The sequence below is a fragment of the Eubalaena glacialis genome, chromosome 19 (genome assembly GCF_028564815.1).
Source record: "Eubalaena glacialis isolate mEubGla1 chromosome 19, mEubGla1.1.hap2.+ XY, whole genome shotgun sequence".
Taxonomy (NCBI): Eukaryota; Metazoa; Chordata; class Mammalia; order Artiodactyla; family Balaenidae; genus Eubalaena; species Eubalaena glacialis.
This window is the reverse complement of record NC_083734.1, coordinates 14,051,724-14,072,476: the sequence shown is the minus strand read 5'-3', so window position 1 is coordinate 14,072,476 and position 20,753 is coordinate 14,051,724. Positions and strand designations below refer to the sequence as shown.

General features: G+C 55.1%; 1 protein-coding gene across 2 annotated transcripts in view; it reads right to left on the bottom strand.

Moving 5' to 3' along the window:
* SMG6 (SMG6 nonsense mediated mRNA decay factor) overlaps nt 1–20,753 on the bottom strand; it is a 239,737-nt gene that overhangs the window by 2,932 nt on the left and 216,052 nt on the right. For both annotated transcript variants that reach the window (XM_061175743.1, XM_061175744.1), the window contains 5 exons: nt 19,637–19,813; nt 15,748–15,894; nt 6,258–6,411; nt 3,013–3,224; nt 2,620–2,701 (listed from right to left, as the gene is read on the bottom strand). In XM_061175743.1, coding sequence (XP_061031726.1) covers nt 2,620–2,701; nt 3,013–3,224; nt 6,258–6,411; nt 15,748–15,894; nt 19,637–19,813 — 772 coding nt within the window. The remainder of the gene's footprint in view (nt 1–2,619; nt 2,702–3,012; nt 3,225–6,257; nt 6,412–15,747; nt 15,895–19,636; nt 19,814–20,753) is intronic.

Sequence of the window (20,753 nt, the reverse complement as noted above, 5' to 3'; positions counted from 1 at the left end):
CAAACATCCATGCCAGACCTGAGCAGTTTCAGGCTTGCCAGCTCCAGGCAGGGAGGCTGAGAACTGGCTGTCAGCCTTGGGAGGAGTCTGGGGGGAAGAGGGAGGGAGAGGCTCGTGGGGTTGATGGCGGTGAGAGAAGGGGAGAGGCGGAAGGAGGGTGTGGTGGGAGGTGAGCAGCTGTGGCAGACAGAGAGGGAGAGGAAGGCAGCCATGGGGAGAGGAGATGCTCTGAGACTGCTCGGCTGCTTGGGCCTGGCCCCTCGGGGTGTGTGCGGTGGGGCGGGGTGACGTGCAGTGCCATGTGGGGCTCCCAGCGGGCTGCCCAAGTCTGTCCACAGTCCCACTGGTCCTGCCCTGGGACTCAGACCAGGCGAGTCCCAGGCCTTAGGTCAGCCAACCAAGGCCCGGCATTGCTGGCAGGGGTCTGCAGGGGTTTCTGTGGATACTTTGAGACATTTTTAACAATAAACATCCTCTGTTTTGACACTGGTAACTTCACTTTGTTAGAAACCAGAGACTGTCATCTTGTCAGGCCCCATCCGCCATAATCCACATGATTTTAAAATTCAACATCGTTTACACATAAACATTTGGTGATGGTTTCTCTGTGAATCTGACAAGTTAATCTGCTAAGAATTCACACTGACAAATGGGGTTTGATTACACCAGCCGTTGCTGATGTAATTCTGATAGGGGCGGTCCCCAGGATGGCAATGGGTTCCTGTAGGCTGTTTGGGGTGAAGCTGGGGGGGGGGCGGGGGGGGAGAGACTAGGGCCAAAGCCAAAATGTGTCTCTGCTAAGAAAGAAACAGCTCTGAGGCTGGGTGGGGCCACAGCAGTATCTGAACCGTACTTCCCAACAAGGCCTTCTGCACTCCTGCCTACCTCTCCCTCAGAAGGTGCCCCTCTAGGAAGCTGCCTGGGAGCAGAGCCCAACCTCCTCTCTTGGGCTCAGCCAGGGCTCCTTTTTACCACTTGAATGCTCCGAATCTGGCCCTAAGGGACAGTACATGCAAGCCACGTGGCAGGACCCCTCTGAAGAACAGCAGCTGTGGGCTCATTACCAGCCTCAGGTACAGAGACCTGGGCAGCAGTGAGGGGCTGCACTGAAGTGGGTGGGAGGAGGGCTGGAGAGAAGACAATCCCCAGGCCAGCCTAGAAGCCAAGGCTAGGAAAGCAAGCAGAGACAAGAGATGGGTGACAACTAAGAGAAAATGACAAGAGGCTACATACACACAGACACAGACTAAATGGTGAGAATTATCAGCTCTGCTGATGACACCGAGATAGGAAATCCTAGGAATTCCTTCCAAAGAAAGAAATGTCAGAGTCCTGGGACCCGGGAGCAGAAAACACCTGAGCCTCGCTGACTCTGCGGGGCTGCGGGGCTGAGGGGCTGCGGGGCTGCGGGGCTGCGGGGCTGCGGGGCTGAGGGGCTGCGGGGCTGAGGGGCTGCGGGGCTGCGGGGCTGAGGGGCTGAGGGGCTGCGGGGCTGAGGGGCTGAGGGGCTGAGGGGCTGAGGGGCTGCGGGGCTGAGGGCCTGAGGGGCTGAGGGGCTGAGGGGCTGAGGGGCTGCGGGGCTGCGGGGCTGCGGGGCTGCGGGGCTGAGGGGCTGAGGGGCTGCGGGGCTGCGGGGCTGAGGGGCTGCGGGGCTGCGGGGCTGCGGGGCTGAGGGGCTGAGGGGCTGCGGGGCTGAGGGGCTGAGGGGCTGCGGGGCTGAGGGGCTGAGGGGCTGAGGGGCTGAGGGGCTGCGGGGCTGAGGGCCGGAGGGGCTGAGGGGCTGAGGGGCTGAGGGGCTGCGGGGCTGAGGGGCTGAGGGGCTGAGGGGCTGCGGGGCTGAGGGCCTGAGGGGCTGAGGGGCTGAGGGGCTGAGGGGCTGCGGGGCTGAGGGGCTGAGGGGCTGTCTCAGAGGCGAGATGGCTCTGGGTTGAGGGTGAGGTGCTCAAGCATCTGGAAGAGAACCTCTGGTTCCCAGATGGGATTCTGCTCACCAAAAGGGTTTTGAAAACTGGGCTGAGGGCTCAGTCCACAAGCTCTCACCTGCCTCCAAAGGGCTATGTCACACAACCAGAGAGACAGGAAGGAAAGGCCCACTACTAGGTGGGGAAGCACTTCCACCACCACCCCCGCCCCCCCTACAGGGTAAACATTCACGGATGAATTGAGAGGATGAGCATGGCCAAGAACAGGGAGGTGGGCCCCAGGGACCACCAGGGACTGTCCTCAGAGCGGCAGAGGGCTGGGCTCAGGAGACCATGGCCAGAATAAGCTACACTGAATCATAAAGACATCCTTGCTGTCAGAGAACTCACCGAGGACCCAAGAAAGGAAATGGACGCATGCACAGTGGGAAAGTTCACAGTCTAGAGCCCAGCTTCCTGGGCTAGGCCCATCCCTAGTTGGCCGAGGGTCCACCTGAGGTGGGGGAGTTGTGACAGGGAGGTCTGACTTCCAGGAGGGGAGGAAACTGGGCTGGCCTCAGGCTTGTATCAGGCCTGAACCCTGATTCCTTAAACTTCCCAGGCCAGAGTCAGTGGAGGGACTCTTCCCTAGGGCTGAGGAGGGTAGGACAAGGTAGGGAGGGGAAGGGATGGTCCCGAGGCAGAGGCAAAGCTGTACCTTTGCTGGTGGGCATGAAGTCCTTAGCTTTGTCTTGGCAGTAGTGGAGGCAGCAGGAGAGGATCAGGTCATCATTGTTGCCCTGGAGAAAGACAGGATAAGTGCCAGCGGGCAGGAGGGGGCGCCATGCAGAGGAGGCACAGGTATGCTCTGCCTCTGGGGTCCTGGGGAAGGTCACTTCCCAGTGTCCCTCCCAGACATGCCCTGGCCCTGCTTGGCCAGGTCCAACTGTGCCAAGAGTGATCTAGGGGACAAGGAACTCCCCCTCCTGGGCCTCGATGGTGGCTGTCCCCTCGGCTGCTCCAGCCAATTGGCCTTCCTCTAGCCCCTCCCTCCCGGAGACCCTGTTCTGAAGGCTGGCTATAGGTGCTCCCTTTCTGCCCTGGGTCTCACCAGCTGGCCAGTGATGTCCTCACTGCGGAAGGCGATGGATTCGAGTTCATTGCCACGGCTGGTCAGGGCCCGTAGGCAAGAGTCCCGACTCTCGAATCGCTGCTCGAGGAACTCAATGGACTTCCGGGCCTTTTCCTGCACCACACGGGCATAGCCCCCAGCCCGGTGGTCTGTCTCCTGCCCCTTGGCCAGGCCGTCCAGCTCATTGATCACTGATGAGACACAGTCCCGCAAGGAATCAGCCTCAGCAATCAGCAATCACGTCTGTCTTCGCCCGAGGCCTCGCTTTCCCAGCCAGCCCCTCCCCAGACCACAGAAGCCATCCTGCCCCACAGGAGTCTTCCAGTGAAACTAGGGGATCCTGGGGGGCAAGAAATGCCCCAGACTTTCCACAGTGTTCTATCTTCTTTCTGCCTCTTCCCCTGGGCCCCACCCTCCTCCTGGGAGGAACTTACAGGGAGTTTCTGGAGCTGCTGTATTCAGGGGAAGAAACCTGGCCCCTCTATCGCATTCCTCAGTTATAGAATCAAATCGAGAGGGTCCCTCAGGAGAGGCGAGGGTATGTAGCGGCTAGAGGAAAGAGGCACTCTCCCTCATCCGCCTGGGCCCCCACCACGGCAGTCCAAGAGGGGCCCAGTTCCATGCCCACCCCTGCCAGAGCGCAGGGAGGTCACGAGGTGGCAAGTGGGGATCACAGCCTCACTCGCAAGGACCCTGCTATTCCCCTAAACCCCTGGCACATCTACCTCCTCTGATAGTGCACGTGTGTGTGTGTGTGTGTGTGTGTCTGCCTGCCTATGTGTCTGGGACACAGCTTCATTTTCTGGTGAAGATTCTTTCCAAAATTCCAGCCAAAAGCCTGAGGTCAAGTGGGAAATATGCACTCCTTGGGGGCTCCGGGAGAGTTTGGGGTCTGAGGCCTCTCCTCAGTGCAGTGATTCACGGCTCGGGGAGTCGGCGTGAGCATGCTGTTCCATGGTGAGCCTGGCACTCACCGTCTGGGTATTCAGAGACACTTTCTGGAAACGGCCCATGTGGGAATACACACACACAGACACACACACACACACACACACCATGCCTTCAGCAACCTGAGGCTGCAGTGTCCACACACACACACACACACACACACGCCATGCCTTCAGCAACCTGAGGCTGCAGTGTCCACACAATGTATGGCTGAGGTTGCGGAGTAGTGGTGGATGGGTGTATGGTACAGCAAACAGAACATCAAACATGAAAAACTGGTATTCTATCCCAAAATCTGCTTTCCTGATTCCAAACTAAACAGGCTTCAAAGGGGAAGCTTGTTTGTGCTTCTGCACCAGGCGGGGCTTTGCGAAGCTGGGGTCAGACCTAAGGAGCACGGAGCAGGTTAAAGAGCACAAGAAACAAGCAGAGAAGGCCGCCGGCTTAACCCTTCGTGCTCTGCGCACAGGGCGCACAGGGCAGGACTCCCCTGCGGCGCCTCGTTGAACAGGAGCCCCCTCTACAGCCCCTGAGAGCCAAGGCCCTGCCCAGATGAGGACGCTTCAGAAAGGCTGACCTGGATGCCGTGACAGAGTTGGCATTTCCCAGGGCCCCTGGGGGTTGACCATTTATTTATTCTCTATCTACCTTCTCCTCTGAGTTTTCTCATATATTTGCTCCCTCCCCACTGAATCTGGCTTCCCCCACTGAACCATAAGCTCTTCAAGGCCAAGGGCTGCAGCTCTGCCTTTCACTGGCTCCCTCGGGAACAAGAAGACTGAGCACACAGTAGGGGCACAATCGGTGCTGGTGACCAAGGGCTCTGCCAGCCTGGGATGGTGTCTGAGGCTCCTACCAAGACTCAGGGGGCTCCTGAGATGTCAGCAACCTCTCAGTTACACCATTTCCTGACCGTCTAGCAAAAAGTGACCAATTCACTTTCTTATCCCTGAAAATCTCCTGGGTAGGAGAGCACAGGGACATGCTATCCTGAGAGTTGCCCCACCCCGGGACCTGCTGAGGGTAGAGGGGAAGCTGGCTCTACCTTGGGCAAACAAGCTGCTCTACTTTTGAAGAACAGAAAACCTTCCCTTGGGTCTAAGGGCCTGGGTTGAAGAGGCTCTGGCCAGGCCACATGGGGAGGGGGAAGGAAGACAGGGAGGGTGGAGGCGGGACGAGGGCTGCTTCAGTGCCAACATTCTCAGGTGGTGCTAACGTGTTTCCCACAACCCCCCAGGGTTCTATAGCCTCTGCAGGGGCGGATGTTTCCTGCCCTTTGTTTCCACCCTCATCTGGCACTAAGACACTAGGGACTGGGAGGGAAGGCCCAGCGGAACATCTTGGCATGAATGTCAGAGGTGGCTTGGCAGGCAGACTGCCAGTCTGGCAGATTTTCCAGAGGACAGGGCTCCTAAACTTGCTCCAAGTGGCTGGTGAGAAGGGGACATTAAAAAGCCTGGGCTTGCCAACCATCTCCCAGACCCTCTCCCTCCACAGGATAGCTATCAGTGATATTAGCTGTATCAGTTATATCAGACAGCAGCCCGGAGCCCAGAGCACAAAGCCCATCCTGAAGCTGACCTACCACAGGGCTCCCAGAACCAGAGGTGCCTCAGACAGCCCTCTGGAGATAGCCCAGCTGGGCTCCTTTGGCCTGAGGGTGGAAGCAAGCTAGCTGGGTCCTGAGATGCTGACCCTGTACCAGCACCAATGACCAGACAGTGGTTAAGAGCCCAAGTGGCAGGAATCCACACGCGTGAGCCAAGGGCTTGCTCTGGAGGGTTTCCATCAGCCTGGCCTTAGGGTGACATTGGCCAGAAGAATGTTACCTCGAACCAACAGAACGATCATGAAAAGCTACAAGACAATCAGACCAAAGGCATCTAAGCACTTCAAAACCCTCCCAGCCTCCCTGCCAGACCACCCAGCAGCACTGCCGCTATCTGCCAGGGCTGAGTGTTTACCAATAACGGGAACCAGCTTTGCTGTTTTACTGCAAGCTTTATAAGGATAAAAACAAGGGCTGGGCTCATGCAGCCTCTGGTTGCTGGGACACAGGAGTCCATTTGCTCAAGCAGTTTAAGCCACGGATCAGCCATAATAATTTGAACTGCTTTGATTATTAAACAATTTTCCTTGCCCCACACATTCCCTACTTCCCTGCAAATCCTGTCTTACACACACAGCAGGGTTCTGCCTGCCTGGCCCCCAGGCTGTGGGGCATGTGTGTAGAGGGGGTTACTGCGCACATGCAGGGCTGCTCTGGCCTGACTCACCGATGAGGGGCACCACCAGGATGTACTTCCTGCTCTCCAGCAGCTGTGCCAGACTGGCCAGGTGGTCAATGAAGCCGTTGGTGTCTGGTACGAGGAACAAGGGTCTGATCTCGAGCTCCATCTGCCTCATATGACTCTGGTCCTCCAGGACAGCCTACAGGGACACAGAACGGTGAGTGAGCCAGTGAGTGAGTAGGCAAGGGGTGGGCGAGTCAAGGCCCTGACTCCACGGTGTGTCAGCATCCTGCCCCTTCCCCCTCCAGAGAAACAGCCAGTCCCCGTCGGGACAGGCCCAAGGGCTGGGCAAAGCACTGCAACAAAAATCAGTGTAGACCAAATGGCTTGGGGAAACAGGTGTGACTAAAACCCCCGCATAGGACTGAGAAGGGACCTTGATGGTTATTAAAAATAACGGGTCTCTGAAAGTAAGACCTTGGGCTAAAAATCAGCAAGAGAGAGTTAGGTTCCTTGGATATGAAAGTGGTTTCACATTCGTTATCTAGGCAGCATATACAGGGGGTACTTCTCAACCCAGACACTTTTATGTATATGTACATCCCAAACAGAATTTATTTCAATTTACTTCACTCTGTACTTAAAAAAAGGAAAGAAAAAGAATAAACTCAAAGTCTATACAAAAAGAGTGATGCTGACAACTAATAATTAACACCGAAGTCTCCCACATCGGCAGGAGCCCACATGGTGGGATGGTTTAGGACCCAACTCACAGATGTGCAAAGACCACCATCCAGACTGATGAGAATCGTCACCATCTTCCCCCACCAGCACGGTGATCCCTAAACAGTAGTCTTCTGTGTTCTACCTGCACTCCTTTGCCACGATTCTGTACAACCTATACTCTTGTTTACTTGATGTTTTTCTTTAAATTGACTTTACGTCAACTCGTTTTTGTGGCTCAGCAAATAATATCTGTGGTATCAGGAGTCTGAGAGCCTAGGAATATGTTTACCAGCGCAAGCTGCATTTCTGTAATAAAGAGTCAGAATGTCTGCTATGCATCATTGAAAAAAACCCCTCACGTAGCACCAGTGGTCTGGGCACCACACCTCGGAAGGCACACGGCCTAGCGCCTGTTAGTCTTACAGATGTTCACATCTTTCAGGGAAGTTCCATGCTCATCGGTAAAAGCCCAATCTTCTCAAGTCTTCCAGGGCCTTGTGTGGCAGCAGCCTTTTGAGACTGGCTCTGGGTACACCTGTCACTATAGAACATGGTCACTATCGTGCTGCTTCCTCTTCTGGGGACCATGGCCAAGAAGCAAACTGATTTGCGGGCATCTGCCCAGACAGTGTGCTCCCTGTGTGCAGAGCCAGAGGGCACTGAAACAAACCCAGTAGGGGCCTGGCGAGCAGGTCCCAGCCCTGTCCTGCCCTCCCATGGCCTCCTGCCACACACCAACTTGCAGGGACAGAGACACAAGCACAGAGCAGGGGAGGAGATGTGCGTGCCAACTGAGATGGGGCCCACAGGCTGGGCCCTGGCCACTAACAGTCAGTGAGAAAGGTGATCAGGTTTCACTGGCAGTGACAGTAAAACTGAAAGGGCATGCCTCTGAATGCTGGGGGTGGCTCCTCTGTGACCTGCTGGGGACCTCTCCCTATGAGTAAGTCACTGCTGCCACTGCCACCACAGCTGGTGGAAGGCACAGGACGCTGGCAGGCATGAGAAACGCAGCTGAAGGGCTCGCCCGCTGAAGTCTTCCTACTGCTCGCACCTCATGAAGGGAAAGCACCTCCGCTGCAGGCCACCTTCCCAGGGGATGTGGGTCACTGGCCCTCCCTATGGGGCTGCCAACTAGAGGGTGACACACATTCTACCGAACTCAGCTTGGGCATTAAAAAAACCCCTATTTTGTATTGAGATATAATCGACATATAACATGTGTGACGGCGCGGGCATTTTGTGAGAACAGGACACGGTCCCCACTCAGGCTTAGTGAGCTCTCCCGTCTCTCTCCGCACAGAGGGCGCATCAGCACTCCTGCTGCTTATTTTCCCAGGGCTCGGCGTTCTCTATCCAGCCTTTCCACCGCCTGGAACGCTTCTCTTGGTATTATAGGCCCCTAAACCTCTGTCTTTCTCAGTGAGAAGGGGCAGGACGAACCCTGACGCCGGCTGGGTCTGAACACAGCATCTCTGCCACCGTTCCGCGCAGACCCCTTTCACATCTTAGTTTTCCTGCCTCCATAAATGATCCTCTGGCCCTAAGGCTGACTCTAAGGAAGTGGCACTGGCTGCCCCTTTTACCCTGTGGGAACAATGAGCTCCTAAGACCTCAGACCACCCTTCCTGAAATGCTGGCCATGGGCAGGAGGGCCTTTAGGCCAGATGGCCGAGGGAGGCGGGGGGCTGAGCCCGCCTGGGTGTTTTGATGACAGGATGGAAGAAAGATCTAGGTGCAAGGTCCAGGGAAGCGCTAGCCGTCTGAGTTCTCTGAGCTCTGGCTCAGGGCCAGAAAGGTGAACGGAGGCCACAGCCTCTTTGGGAGGTGGCAGCCTTGTTAGTTCCCCAGGGGTGGGCGGGATCAAGCTGATGAGGGTGGTCAGAGCTGTGCTGCCACCATCCGGTCCCAGGGACACCCGCAGACAACTTCCCTTAACCTGGCTCTGCCCAGTGAGTCACTGCACAACTGCTTCCTGTTCCCCACATGCCCTCCTGGAGTCTCGGGAGATTCACTGAAGCTGCTCCCCCTTCTCTTGGGGTACCAGTGGGACTCTGGGGGGTCATACCTGGGTCAGGAGACTGGCCCAGTCCCCTTAAAAGAATGGCAGACACGGAAGGATTGGGAATCCGCAGCCCCTCGTCTGTGGGTGTCGGTGTTTCCGGCCCTCTCTGAGTGGCGCTGTGTGTGTGTGTGTGTGTGTGTGTGTGTGTGTGTTTGTGTGTGTTTAGCATTTGCCCTCCCAACTTTTCCAGATTTTACCCGTCAGATTCCTGGCAGCTGTGCACGGCGCCTGTGCCGGCCGTCACGTCCCATTCTGATCTCTGGGTCGCACGGTGAGAGAAGGACACAGGATGCGCAGGGAGTGAAAAAGTGATGTCGGTGGGGAGAGCGCCAAGTCCCCACTCACAGCCATGGGATGCTTGGGGAGAAGGGGGAAGCATGCTGCTGTGGAGTTCAGAGGCCGGTAGTGAGATTTATTTTTGTTTGTATGAGCAAAAAGCTGCAGAAGCCTCTGGTGGGGGTGAGGGGGGTGCAACTGGAATGCTGTGATTCAGACAGACTGGCCCTGGCCTGGAGTCAAGTGTGCTGACCCGGAAGGAGAGTTCCATAGGAACCCTTCTCACTGCAGCTAAGGCTGGGCCACAGTGGTCCTTGGACAGAGAGCTGGGAATCCTAGGAAAGCAAGGACATGTTGAATCAGACCAGTGGCAATAAGGACCATAAAGTCAGAAAGTGTGAAGAAGAAGAGAACTTAATTCTGCTTCTGGAAGGCGCTAAGTAACCAACTGTCTCTGAAGGACGGACGCATCCTTGAGCAAGGTGGTGGGGAACTGGGAAAGAGACAGTCCACAGTAACATCTGACGAGGAAGCTAACAGGCTTGGGTCCCCAGGAAGGGCTCTTTCACAGGTTAAGTTCCTTTTTCTAGATGGTGGGAATGATTTGGGGATGCCTGACCCTTTTGGAAATTGAGACACTGAGAATTACAAATAAAGGTAATGCAGTTAGCTCACACGGGAGTTGTGGAACTTGAAGAACTCAGATCACAAAGCAGAGCCAGATCAAGAGAAGGCCTTCTTAGGTCTTCCTTCTGCATAGGGCTACAAAGGGAGTGTAGCTGCTTCCCTCCCTCTACAGGGTGATGGAATCATTTATCCCTGGGCCTCTCTGGCCAGAGCAATGTCTTCACCAGAAATGAGAAGTCTGGTAACATAGCGAATTTCCACCCTCATCTTGTATGTGAAAGTATCTAGCTAAATGCCTGATACACGTATTAGTAACTTAACAAATTTCAGTTTCCTTTCTTTCTGCCCAACTCCATTTTTCATCTTTTATATATCCGGGGGGGGGGGTAAATATCTGGGGAAACCACTAGGGAGCAGAGCTGGAGCTGGGGAGGGGTGAGGCAGTGCACTGCTGATTTCTATTATGAAACTCGTGGTACTCTTGGTGTTTTGGTTTTTTTTTTTCCTTTTTTCTTTAACTATGTAGAGGTATTTTTAAAAAACAAAAAATGGAAAAATGGAAATGAAATATTAATAGGAATAGCTGGTGAGATAACCACCAGCAGTGCAGACAGGCATTCCTTTTTTTTTTTGGCCGCACTGCGCGGCATGAGGGATCTTAGTTCCCTGAGCAGGGATCAAACCCGTGCCCCCTGCAGTGGAAGCGTGGACCACTGGACCACCGGGGAAGTCCCAGGCATTCCTTCTTGAGCTGCAAAAACCAAAGGGCGCAGATTCTGCATTTGCTATGGAAAGCAGGCCGAGTCGCTGGTTTCTGTTAGCATCTTCATTTGGGGTGGGTTGCTCATGGGGAAGTTTCTGCTTAGGATCCCTTCTCTGGATGTCCAAAGTCAATACCACAAAGCTTAACACATACTTGCTATCTTTTTCAAGGTTATAATTATGATGATTTGCTTGCTACTTCTTACTGCCCTTTCTAGACAGACAGGGAATGGCAGGGCTAAGCATAACACCCCCGAGCTTGCTACAAGCAGCAGCCTAAGGGTATTCCAGCCAAAAGCCTGACCATTTCTGCAGGAGGACAGGACCCTGTGGATGCTGCTGGAACCAGGGAGGTGAGAATGGCTGGAGCAAGCTCTGGAATGCGCTGGAGTGGGGAGGGCGGCCGCCTGGCCCCACAGGCTGATGTGCTTTCCTGCCCTGGCGTGAACGTGCCCCTGGCCTGGTAGTGCGCTGGCTCCCGCCCTGTCTCCGACAGCTAGGAGCCAGGGCTGAGTGTCTGCCTTCCGCTAGATTCCATACAGGTGTGGGGGGCTCTGTGCATGCCCCATTGTTCCACAGCGGCCCCCCCCCAGCTGGGTGGCAATGTGAATGGGCTGCAGCTATATTTAGAGTGAAACTCCTGGGGCTACCACAAAGGAGTGACTGCATCTTCAGGAGGGTGGGTGGGCGGGAAGGGGATAGGGGAGTGAAGCTATTTTCAGAACACATGTCATTGCTGGCTACAGAGCAAGACTGTGGCCATAATGCCGAGGGAAACAATAGCTGTGGCCAGAGGAAGAGCCTGTTATGTTTCAGGTGGGATGTTTGCAACTGCTCAGGAAACCTGACCCCGCCCGACAGCAGCACAAATCACAGCAAAGCCTCGTGGAGGCAGAGAGGAGGTGGGGACTCACAGGGCCAGGGCCAGGGTGAGGTGCCAAGAGGCCACGCCTCAAGCCCGGAGGAGGACGGTCAGTGACTGCTTTGCCCTGAGGGCCTGGTTAGGAAAGAAACACTCCTGACCAGTGTCCCAGGCAAACCCTGTACCCTGCTCTGGTCTCTGGACGCCTCTCAAGAATGGCAACGGGAACGGAAAGAACTCGGGAGGAAAGCAGCAAGGTGGGCTCAACCAGCACAAGATGAAGAGCTGTCTCGGGCGACAGGCAAAGCCTGGGCTGAGCCGGAGAGTGCGGCCTCGAAGCCCTGGGTGGGCGGACTTGGCCCCCAGTGTCCGAGGCCTGCCGGGGCGCCGAGGCTCCAGCTGCACAGGTCCTGAGAGCTGCCCACACCCCTTTTCTGACCTCCAGTCGGCCCCCCTCACCAGCCTCTGTGCAACGCCGGAAGCAGGGAGGGACAGGCTGCGGAGGGAGGCCAGGCCTCACCTCCCCCATCCCACAGACGAGCTTAGGCCCGGGGGTCTCGGTGGGAGCGGGGAAGTGGGGGTGTGGCTACGGCCCCAGATCTCATTTGGACTTTACAGCCAGCATGGGGGCCAGGAGGATTTTTTTCAACCCCACCTTCACATCCCCTTCCCCAAACATGTGTGGTTCCTGTTTTGCTGCATCTGTAAAAGGCGCTGGGAGCTGGGGACTTGCCTTACACCTCTCGGTTAACACCCCTGGAGACTGATGGAGTTCGGAGCAGAGTAATTTACAGCCCATCTCTCCGATCTTAATTCACCCGATGCTCCTCTCTTCCTTATTGTATTAGTGTGACCCAGGTACCTGCCAACAATAATGGCCTCTCCAGCTAGGAGCCTCTCCCCCACTCCCAGGACAATTTATACCTTTTCCTTGGGATTTTCCCCCCTTAAATTAAACAAAAAGAGGAAAAAGAAGAAGAGGTTAACATGGGTTTGGAGCACTGCAGCCCCGTGGTTCTGGGCAGGGAGCCAATGGCCCGAGGGCACACACATGTGTGTGCTCTCCCAGAAGGGCCTTCACCGGCCCTGTTTTACAGCCACCTCGGCACAGACTCCAGGGTTCACGCATATGGCCAGACAGATGTGTCTGGCTTACGTTCAAGGCTGGAAAATGAAGAATTATGGAAGTGAAGGGCCCCGGGCATTAAACAGGGGGTGGGGAGAAGGGAAGGGGGGAATTTCTTCTCTGCTGAGAAATCCTCCTGTGGCTGTGAGGCTGGAGGAAGAAGGCTGACAGGAGGCAGGGCCGCCAGCAGCGGTGCACGTGGGGCCTGTTCTTAAAGGGGCCACAGCAACACCAGCCTGGACGGCCCGCAGCAGGCCATCGATGCCTGGCCTGAGCAGCCTGCTCCAAGGGAGCTGACAGGGAGAACTGGCTTCCGGGGCAGGAGCAGCTGCGGGCACCGGAAGCCAAGTCTCATATAAGGCCTCCGTCAGGCACCGCTTGTCACTGGAGAGGCTGGCCTGAACACTCTGCCTGAGACAGGGCCATGTCCCCTTGGTGCATGCTCCCACAGCATCTTGCACTTCCCTTTGGTCACAAGGCTCGCTCACACTTCGCATCCCTGACTTCTCCACGCCAGTGGACACTCTGGGACAGGACTTCCTTGCTTCGCTCCTGTGTCCCCTCACCACCGGCCTGGTAGGTGCTCACCACCATTTACTACATTGAGCGGAAGACACGTCCCTGATTCCAAGGAGTTCACAGTACGGCAGGGGGAACAAGTCCAGAAATAAGTGTAATTTGAGACGCGATATACGTTTCACAAATGAGGTATAAATCAGTGCCACAGGAACACTGAGCAGAGAGATGAATTCCTCCTGGGGGGGATCCGGGAAGGCTTCACTGGGGAGATGGGGTTTCATCTGGGGATTGAAGGAAGAATAGAATTTCAACAGGTAACAGGAAACGTGGAGCAGAAAAAGGGTACTCGGGCTTGAGTGAAGAGCAGGAACAAAGACGTGAGAGTGGGAAAGGGCAGAGCTGTCGGGGGACAGTGGGTAGAAAGGAGGGTTAGTGTTGTGCAGGCAGGAGGGCTGGAGTGTCTGGACAGGCACTTTGCGTGCACTGTCTTTCTGAGGGAGTTGCTGTTACCACTTTCATCTGACAGATGAGGAAACAGGCTCGGGGAAGTTAAATAATTTGCCCAATGTCATATAGCTGGTGAGGGCTCATGGGGGACGGGAGGAGAGGTTGGGAAAATAGACTGGGAACAGACGAGAAAGCCCTAGATGCCATAGTAAGGAATTCGACTTTATTAGCCAAGCAAAGGCACTGATGATTCCTGAGCAGGGGAGTGGCTCTTTTGGGAAGAGAACGATGAAACCACATAAGATGCGTTGCAGGCAGGGAGCCTGGCATGCAGACCGTGTACCACACAACTCCAGGAGCTGCATTCACAGACTACAAGGGAAAGAGAACCCCCTGGACTTGTGCAATGCAGGCTTGCTGGCTACAATCCAGTCAGTATCTGGACTAGAACGGCTGTAGTGGCAATGGGGATGGAGACGGGGGGGAATAAACGAGTGAACAGATAGGATCTGATAAGAAATCAGGCACGAGGGGTTAAAAGCCAGTGAGGAACTTAAGATGATGCTCTCGTTGCTATGAACATCTATGAACTCACGGAATGAAAATACTTGCTGAGGGCCAACTCCATGTGCTGAGACTAAGAAGTAAGAGAAAGGGAGGAGGAGACCAAGTAACAAATGGTGGTGAGGAAGCCCAGGAGGGTGGTGTGGTCACCAGACAGAGAGGAGACGAAGGTCCTCGTGTGCTGAAGTGAGGCTGGAGGGAGGCGGCTTTGGGGTCCAAAGCTACAGGGAAGTCAAGTGTGATGAAGACCCGACAAAGGTACTTGGTGACCTCTGATGCAATCGCCTCTATAACTGCTGGGCTGAGAGTCAAGAAATGGAGGTGGTAGTATGGACAGAACTTTTGGGAAGACCGATGGTGAGGAAGAAAAGAGCTACCGGACAGGAAGAAAGACAGCTTGCAGACGAAGCTTCGAGGGCCATGACAGAGGTTCACACAGACTGCGCAAGGGTGGAGAAGGCAGCCACGCCACAACGGCAGTGATGCTGGCAGAGGCTTAATTCCAACTGGTAGACTCCTATGAATACGTCTAAAGGACCATGAGTCCCAACTGGTATCCATTCCCCTTCCCAGGGCAGGGCTCTGTCTGATGAGCGGTCAGACTGCTACCAGATCACGGTGTGCCATGCACTATGCTGGGTGCTTTACGTGCACTGGCTCCTGTGGGCCTCACAGCCATTCCAGGTGGTAGGTGCTGTCACCAGTTTCACTCTGCAGATGAGGAAACAGGTTGGGAGAAGTTAAACAATGTGCCCAAAGTCACAAGGCTAGTAAGTGGCAGAGCCCAGCCTGATCAGGTCGGCCTGACCACATGCACTACGCTCCATGCCAAAGGCCAGAGGTGGCTGAAGAGAGGGCTGAAAACAGACATTCCTAAAGACGACTGACGCTTCCCCACGTATGCAGTTAGTCTTAAAGCAGGGAGCATGGCCGGCTCTTCCCCGTCTGCCCCGCGCCCTAGATGAGAAGAAGTGAGCTTACAGCGCAGGACTCAGACCTGGGAGAGCCATAAAGAAAAGCTTGTTGGAAGTGAAGGTATGGGTCCACGAGAGGGCTGATGGTGCAGGAATCCTTACGTGGCGATCGAGTAGTTTCTCCCTAGGGTTTAGACTGCCCTGTCCAGAGGGGCTCGGCCATTACGGTGGGAATCCAGACAAGCAGACTGTGGCCATGACACCGTCTCCCCCTGAGAATAGGTGTTCTCAACAGAGAATCCACAGCTTTTCCGAGAGTGTCTGGACAACGTTCAGGGGAACTTTGAAACCCCTGAAATTGTGTGAAAGGTTGGGTACGTGTGGTGTGTGTTCATAGGTCATCACTGGCGGAGAAGTTTTCAGCAGATTCTGAGAAGAACCTGGCCCTGCTTGCAGCCCAGGAGGAGGGAGACTCCAGGCACCAAACTAGAATTTAGTGGCAGAGGAGGAAAACAGGTGGTGGAACCAGTCCGGACACTGCAAGACTTCCTGAGTGAGAGGGTCCTGCTCATCCCTACTCCCATCTCCTTCATGCCCTGTACAGACCACCAGCCACACGGGAACCACCCTCCCCAGGCAGGCCCCACCTGGATCTTCTCTTGGCGACGTTGCTGCTCCGCTATCTTCCTGGCCAGAGCCAGCTTCTTGGCCCGAAGCTCCCTGATGTCATCCTCGCCCCCGCTGCCTTCAGCCTCCGAATCTTCCTCAAAGTCTTCAATCACCACGTCCTCTTCCTTTGGCGGTGGTGCAGGCCAAGGGAGAGAGGAGACTGTGAGCCCACAGCACAGACCGGACCCACCCTTCCGTCCCTCCTGCATCCCAATCCAGGCCTATCTGGACCATTCCATGCACAGGGCCCCAAGGTGTGTGCTTCCCCCAGCTCAGGCAGAGGCAGGTCGAGGGAAGCTGTCATGCTTCTCCCCCGGTAACTGCTCCCCTTTGCGCTCCAGGGCCCTCCACTTACAGACTCACAGATCCACACCCTATCTACTTCCATGCCTATACTCACAGCCCTTCCTTCTTTGCACACACTCAAAATGTCAAACTTTGGGCCCATTTTCATTTTGAAATTCACCAAAGGGGAAAACAACAGAGAAAGTTAAACCACCCAATTTAAGTCTAATTCATGCTAACGATCGGATAGGAATCATTCTGGCCAACAGCTGGGAGCTAGGCATGGAAGCTCCCCTGCCCCAGACGGCGTCAGGGAGCAGATGCTGTAGCTCAGCAGACCTTGCCCTGGTTTCTTTTTAAGACCACAGCCTGGCGGTGCGGGGGCTGGGGGCCCCATGATAGGAATTCACATGCCATGACCTTGCTCAGCTGCCCTCTGGGGGCCTGCACAGACTGGGAGATGTCTGGCTAGCTTAAGGAGTCTCCTGCCAGGCTGGTGGAGCCTTCCCCAGGGATGGCACCTCCCTGCTTGCAGCCTCAGCTCTTAGAAGCCACTACTCCCCGGGTGGTCCCAGGCTCCATCTCTCACTCTCTCACTTTTGGCCTTGGTCAGTAGAGAACATGCAGCTGCCCAAGAGAGCTTCCTTTGAGGGACAGGGTTAGCACGGGTAATAGGGGGTGACTTAGTAGGAGAAGATTCCTGGGTCTGAATGTTAACTGGATGATAATAATGACAATGATTACGACAATAACGGCTACCATTCACTGAGTGCTTATTATGAGGCCAGGTACCAGGTTAAGCATTTTTCATGCATTAACTCATTTAATACAATAGTCTGTACATAGATGCTATCACCATCCCTATTTTATAAATGAACTGAGGTCTCGAGAGTTAAACAATTTGCTCAAGGTCACGAAGCTAGTTAAGTGGCAGAGCAGGGATTCAAACCTTAGTGAGTCTGTTTCCAAAGTCTGTGCTCCTACCAATAATACCAAGCAGCATAGGTGCGGTCCTGGATCTAGATGGTAAGCTCAGACCCAGCCCTTTGCCAGGTCTCCCACAGACTCACAGGGATCCTGTTCCATACAGACTCTCTCTCCTCTAACTGTCCATCTCAATGATATTCTGAAGGACTCTTTTTGCGGAAAGTGGTTAGCAAGAGTGTGTGAGTGGGTAGGTGATGCTTTGTCTTAGGAGTAGAATCTAGGGGTGGGAAGACAGGTGTTCTGGCAGCATCCTTAAGGAAATGGATTCTGTTCTGCTCATGAAGAATGATGTCTGAAGAAACAGCTCCCCTTTCCTCTCCCAATCAGCTTAAGGGACTCAGTCTTGCAGTTAGGAGAGATGAGATCTCGGGATGGCGCCAGAACTGCCACTATCCTAAGAGGTCTCAGGGGTCTGGGATGCTGTCCGCAGTCACCACTCATCTGACAACGCGCGGGCTCTAGTGTCACAGGGCCCACTTTCAGAGAGGCCCAGGCCGTGGGAAGGAGGAAGACTCTCTCTGCACATTTACTTCCTGTTCGTGGGGTTAACCTGGACCAGAGTGAGTGGAGTAGGGTCCCTGGCTGGTCTGTGGGGGACACTGCCCCTGCCTGCTCTGACCAGGGATACACGGGGTTATCATGGGGCTTGGACTGAGCCTGACTGAGGTCAAAAGAGGGTCAGCGAGGCTTGTCTGAGGTTGGCTCAGCTCTCATAGCAAACGAGGAAGTGCAGGGTTGTGAAATTACACAGACCAGGGTAAGTAGGGTTTCCCAGGGGCCACTAACATAACGGAACCCAGGAGGCTCGTGGGAAAAGGAAGAAGTGGGCAGCATGGCATGGGTCACAACCTTTGTCTGGTCAATAAGCCTAAGAAGGAGGGAGAGAGAGTGTGGCGCAGCCAAGATCTGGGACCGAGAGCTGGTCTGTTCCTTGTGAGAGTGGAGGAGCCCCTCCCTCTGGGCATCGCCTGCTTCCCTGGATTTGGTCCTGCAGGCTCCTCGGGCCAGGGGACATCTCTTGCAGCAACCCTGGAGAGCCACCTTGCTCACCTTCTACCGCCCGCCTCAGCCTTAAAGCGCGGGTGAGAGAGCTGACCAGGGCGCTACCCCACCCATGCTTCCCTACACGGTGCCCAGGGCTTGGGTGGCATTGCGCTGTCCTGCCTGAAGCCTGGACACCTCGATGGCTTTAGCAACCCCACTGTCTCCTCCCATACTGACAGCTCATTCTTTTCCGTTACTCCCTGCCCAGGTTTCATCTGGAGAGTCTGGAATCATGGGCTCAGCTTTATCCCTGGAACCACCTCTATCCTGTGTCATCAGGGGTGGGGTGGGGTTCTCCAGCTATTCTAATGAAGCCCGTCCAATATTTTGCTGCTCTGAAGACTCTGAACCAAAGGTGGCCACTCTATCACTGCTTCAGATCACCAACGACAGCTTCCAGCTGACATCTGGCTTCCCTGGCCTGTTGCTGATTTCATCCCCACACCCCACCCTGCTCCACCAGGCGCTCGAGACTGCTGCAGGCCAAATGACTGTGCTGGCCTACGGGTGACCTGGCCTCTGGCTACAGTCGCTTGCGTCCCTTCCTTGAGTCCCGTGTTCTTTCCCACCTAAGTCCCCTCTGTCTATAATACTGTGGGGCAAAAAGAAGAAAAGAGTCAACCATCAGGCAAAGTGAGCTATGTGTGCATACACACCCAGACACCCACACCCAGACACATAGCAGGGCAGCTGGCAGCAACAGTAAGCACAGTAAACGCACGCAGGCACCGGCACCGACACCGTCCACACTCACATTTACTCAGAACCCACAGACAGCAGGGAAGCTGGCAGCAGTGTTCAACTTACACGGACACACAAACCCACTGTGCACAGAACCACGGTAACCATCACCCCCAGAAAGATACATACATGTACGGCAAGGCAAATGTCAGCGGGGTTTGGCAGGGGTGGGCACTCAGGCTGGCACGAGCGCGCGCGCACACACACACACACACACACACACACACACAGTCTGGAGTGAAGCAAGGGCTACAGGAACAACCAAGGGCAAACAAACAAGAGGAGAATTCCTTAATCACATCAGGATGTGCAGGAGGGAGGGTGGGAGGGAGCAACGGAGGGAGGGTAGGCCAGGGAGGGGGTGATTTTCCACACGGGGCCAGCAATGTCAGCTCTTCCTGTACGTGTGCTGGAGGCTGCAGTTCAGGCCTGTGCTGCACTGAGCTCCACACATCCATAAACTTGATCCTCGGCCTGAACCCTAACATCCCACCCCCCCCCAACTCCCTTTCCTAAGCCTCCAGAGCTGCACATTATTAAACTCTTTCTTTCCCTCCCTTCTCCTCCACTGCAACATTAAAAAGAAGCATCTGGAACTCGTAGCAGAGCGAGATGGGGGCACCGGGGTGGGACTGGCAGGAAGGGGCACCAGCAGAGTGCACTCTTGAGAAGCTGGCTGGTCACGTCAACATCGCCACCGCTCTGAGTGGTTATAAATAACCAGGGGTAGAGGCTGAAGCCCGGGCAGAGCAGCGCTGGGGGGATGGGGGAGCCTTCCTTCGGCCACAGCGGGCTCTTCCCGCATTGTACCTCATCTTCCAGTTGTTTTCCCTCTTGGCTTCCCATTTCCTTTCCCATGGTGTCTGGGACGGGTGCCACTGACACATATTTTCCACCCTTGAATGCCAGCAGAGGCTCTTCTTGTCCACAAAGGGCTTCCAGAAAATACTTCAGCACTGTGACCCTTTTGCAGTCGGCTGCAATAACCTACAGGGCAAGAGGGAGAAGAAAAACAGCATTTTCTGAAAGGGAAGATGAGAGACTTTGTTTGTTGGCTGAGGGGCACACGAGAAATGTGTCCACTGGGCAGGGAAGGCGGAGAGAGCGAGCGGGAGTGCGTGCGTGTGAGGTGAGGAGGAGGGCCGAGACCCTCTGAAGGAAGACAGTACCATCTCCCCTTAGGTCACCTCTCGGGGAGCAGACAACCCCCGGACCAATGACAGGTGTCCTCTGGGGTTTCGCCTTTCTTTTGCTCAAGTCCTGATATGAAAAAAGAATAAATTAAAAGTCTTCCAAGTCTGGTATCTAGCTGATAGAAGGAAGGGTGGCATGTAAAATATTGGCTGTCACAGAACATAGCTCGCTGGTACCCTCACTGCCGCTCTCCATTCTTCTCCCAGCTCCCCTCTCGCCAGACTCCCAAGAGGAGAACTTTCAGCCTGAGTGTGAAATGAATGATGAGGGCTTTCTTGGCTGTTTCATTTCACGCAGGTCATTTTGGGTTTCCCCTGACAGGTTCCTGCCCCACCTAAGAGCTTCTTACGCTGAAGAGACTGGGGTCCGGCAGGAAATTGTTGTCAGGAGAAGGGAGACAGGCAAAGCAGGTGGGTGTATGTGTGAGGGGTGTTTCACCAAGCTCTGCTCCTCCAGGGGTTTAGGCCATCCTGCTCCCATGTGGCCACGTCAGCACATAAGCCAGTGCTGTCAGAGAAGCTGGGGCTGATTTAGCTAAAATGAAATTCAGTATCTTGAGCAATCATCAAATTTGTAAGTGGCTCAGAGAAAGTTTCCATAGTCACCCTGTCTGGCGTCCTTCTCCTGCGAGACCTGCAAACCCACCTGCTTTGCACCTTCTCATGCCCTACTCTTCATCCCTGGTCTCTGGGGTCCTCTCCTCCCTTCTGGGAGGGCGCTCACCAAGGGAGAA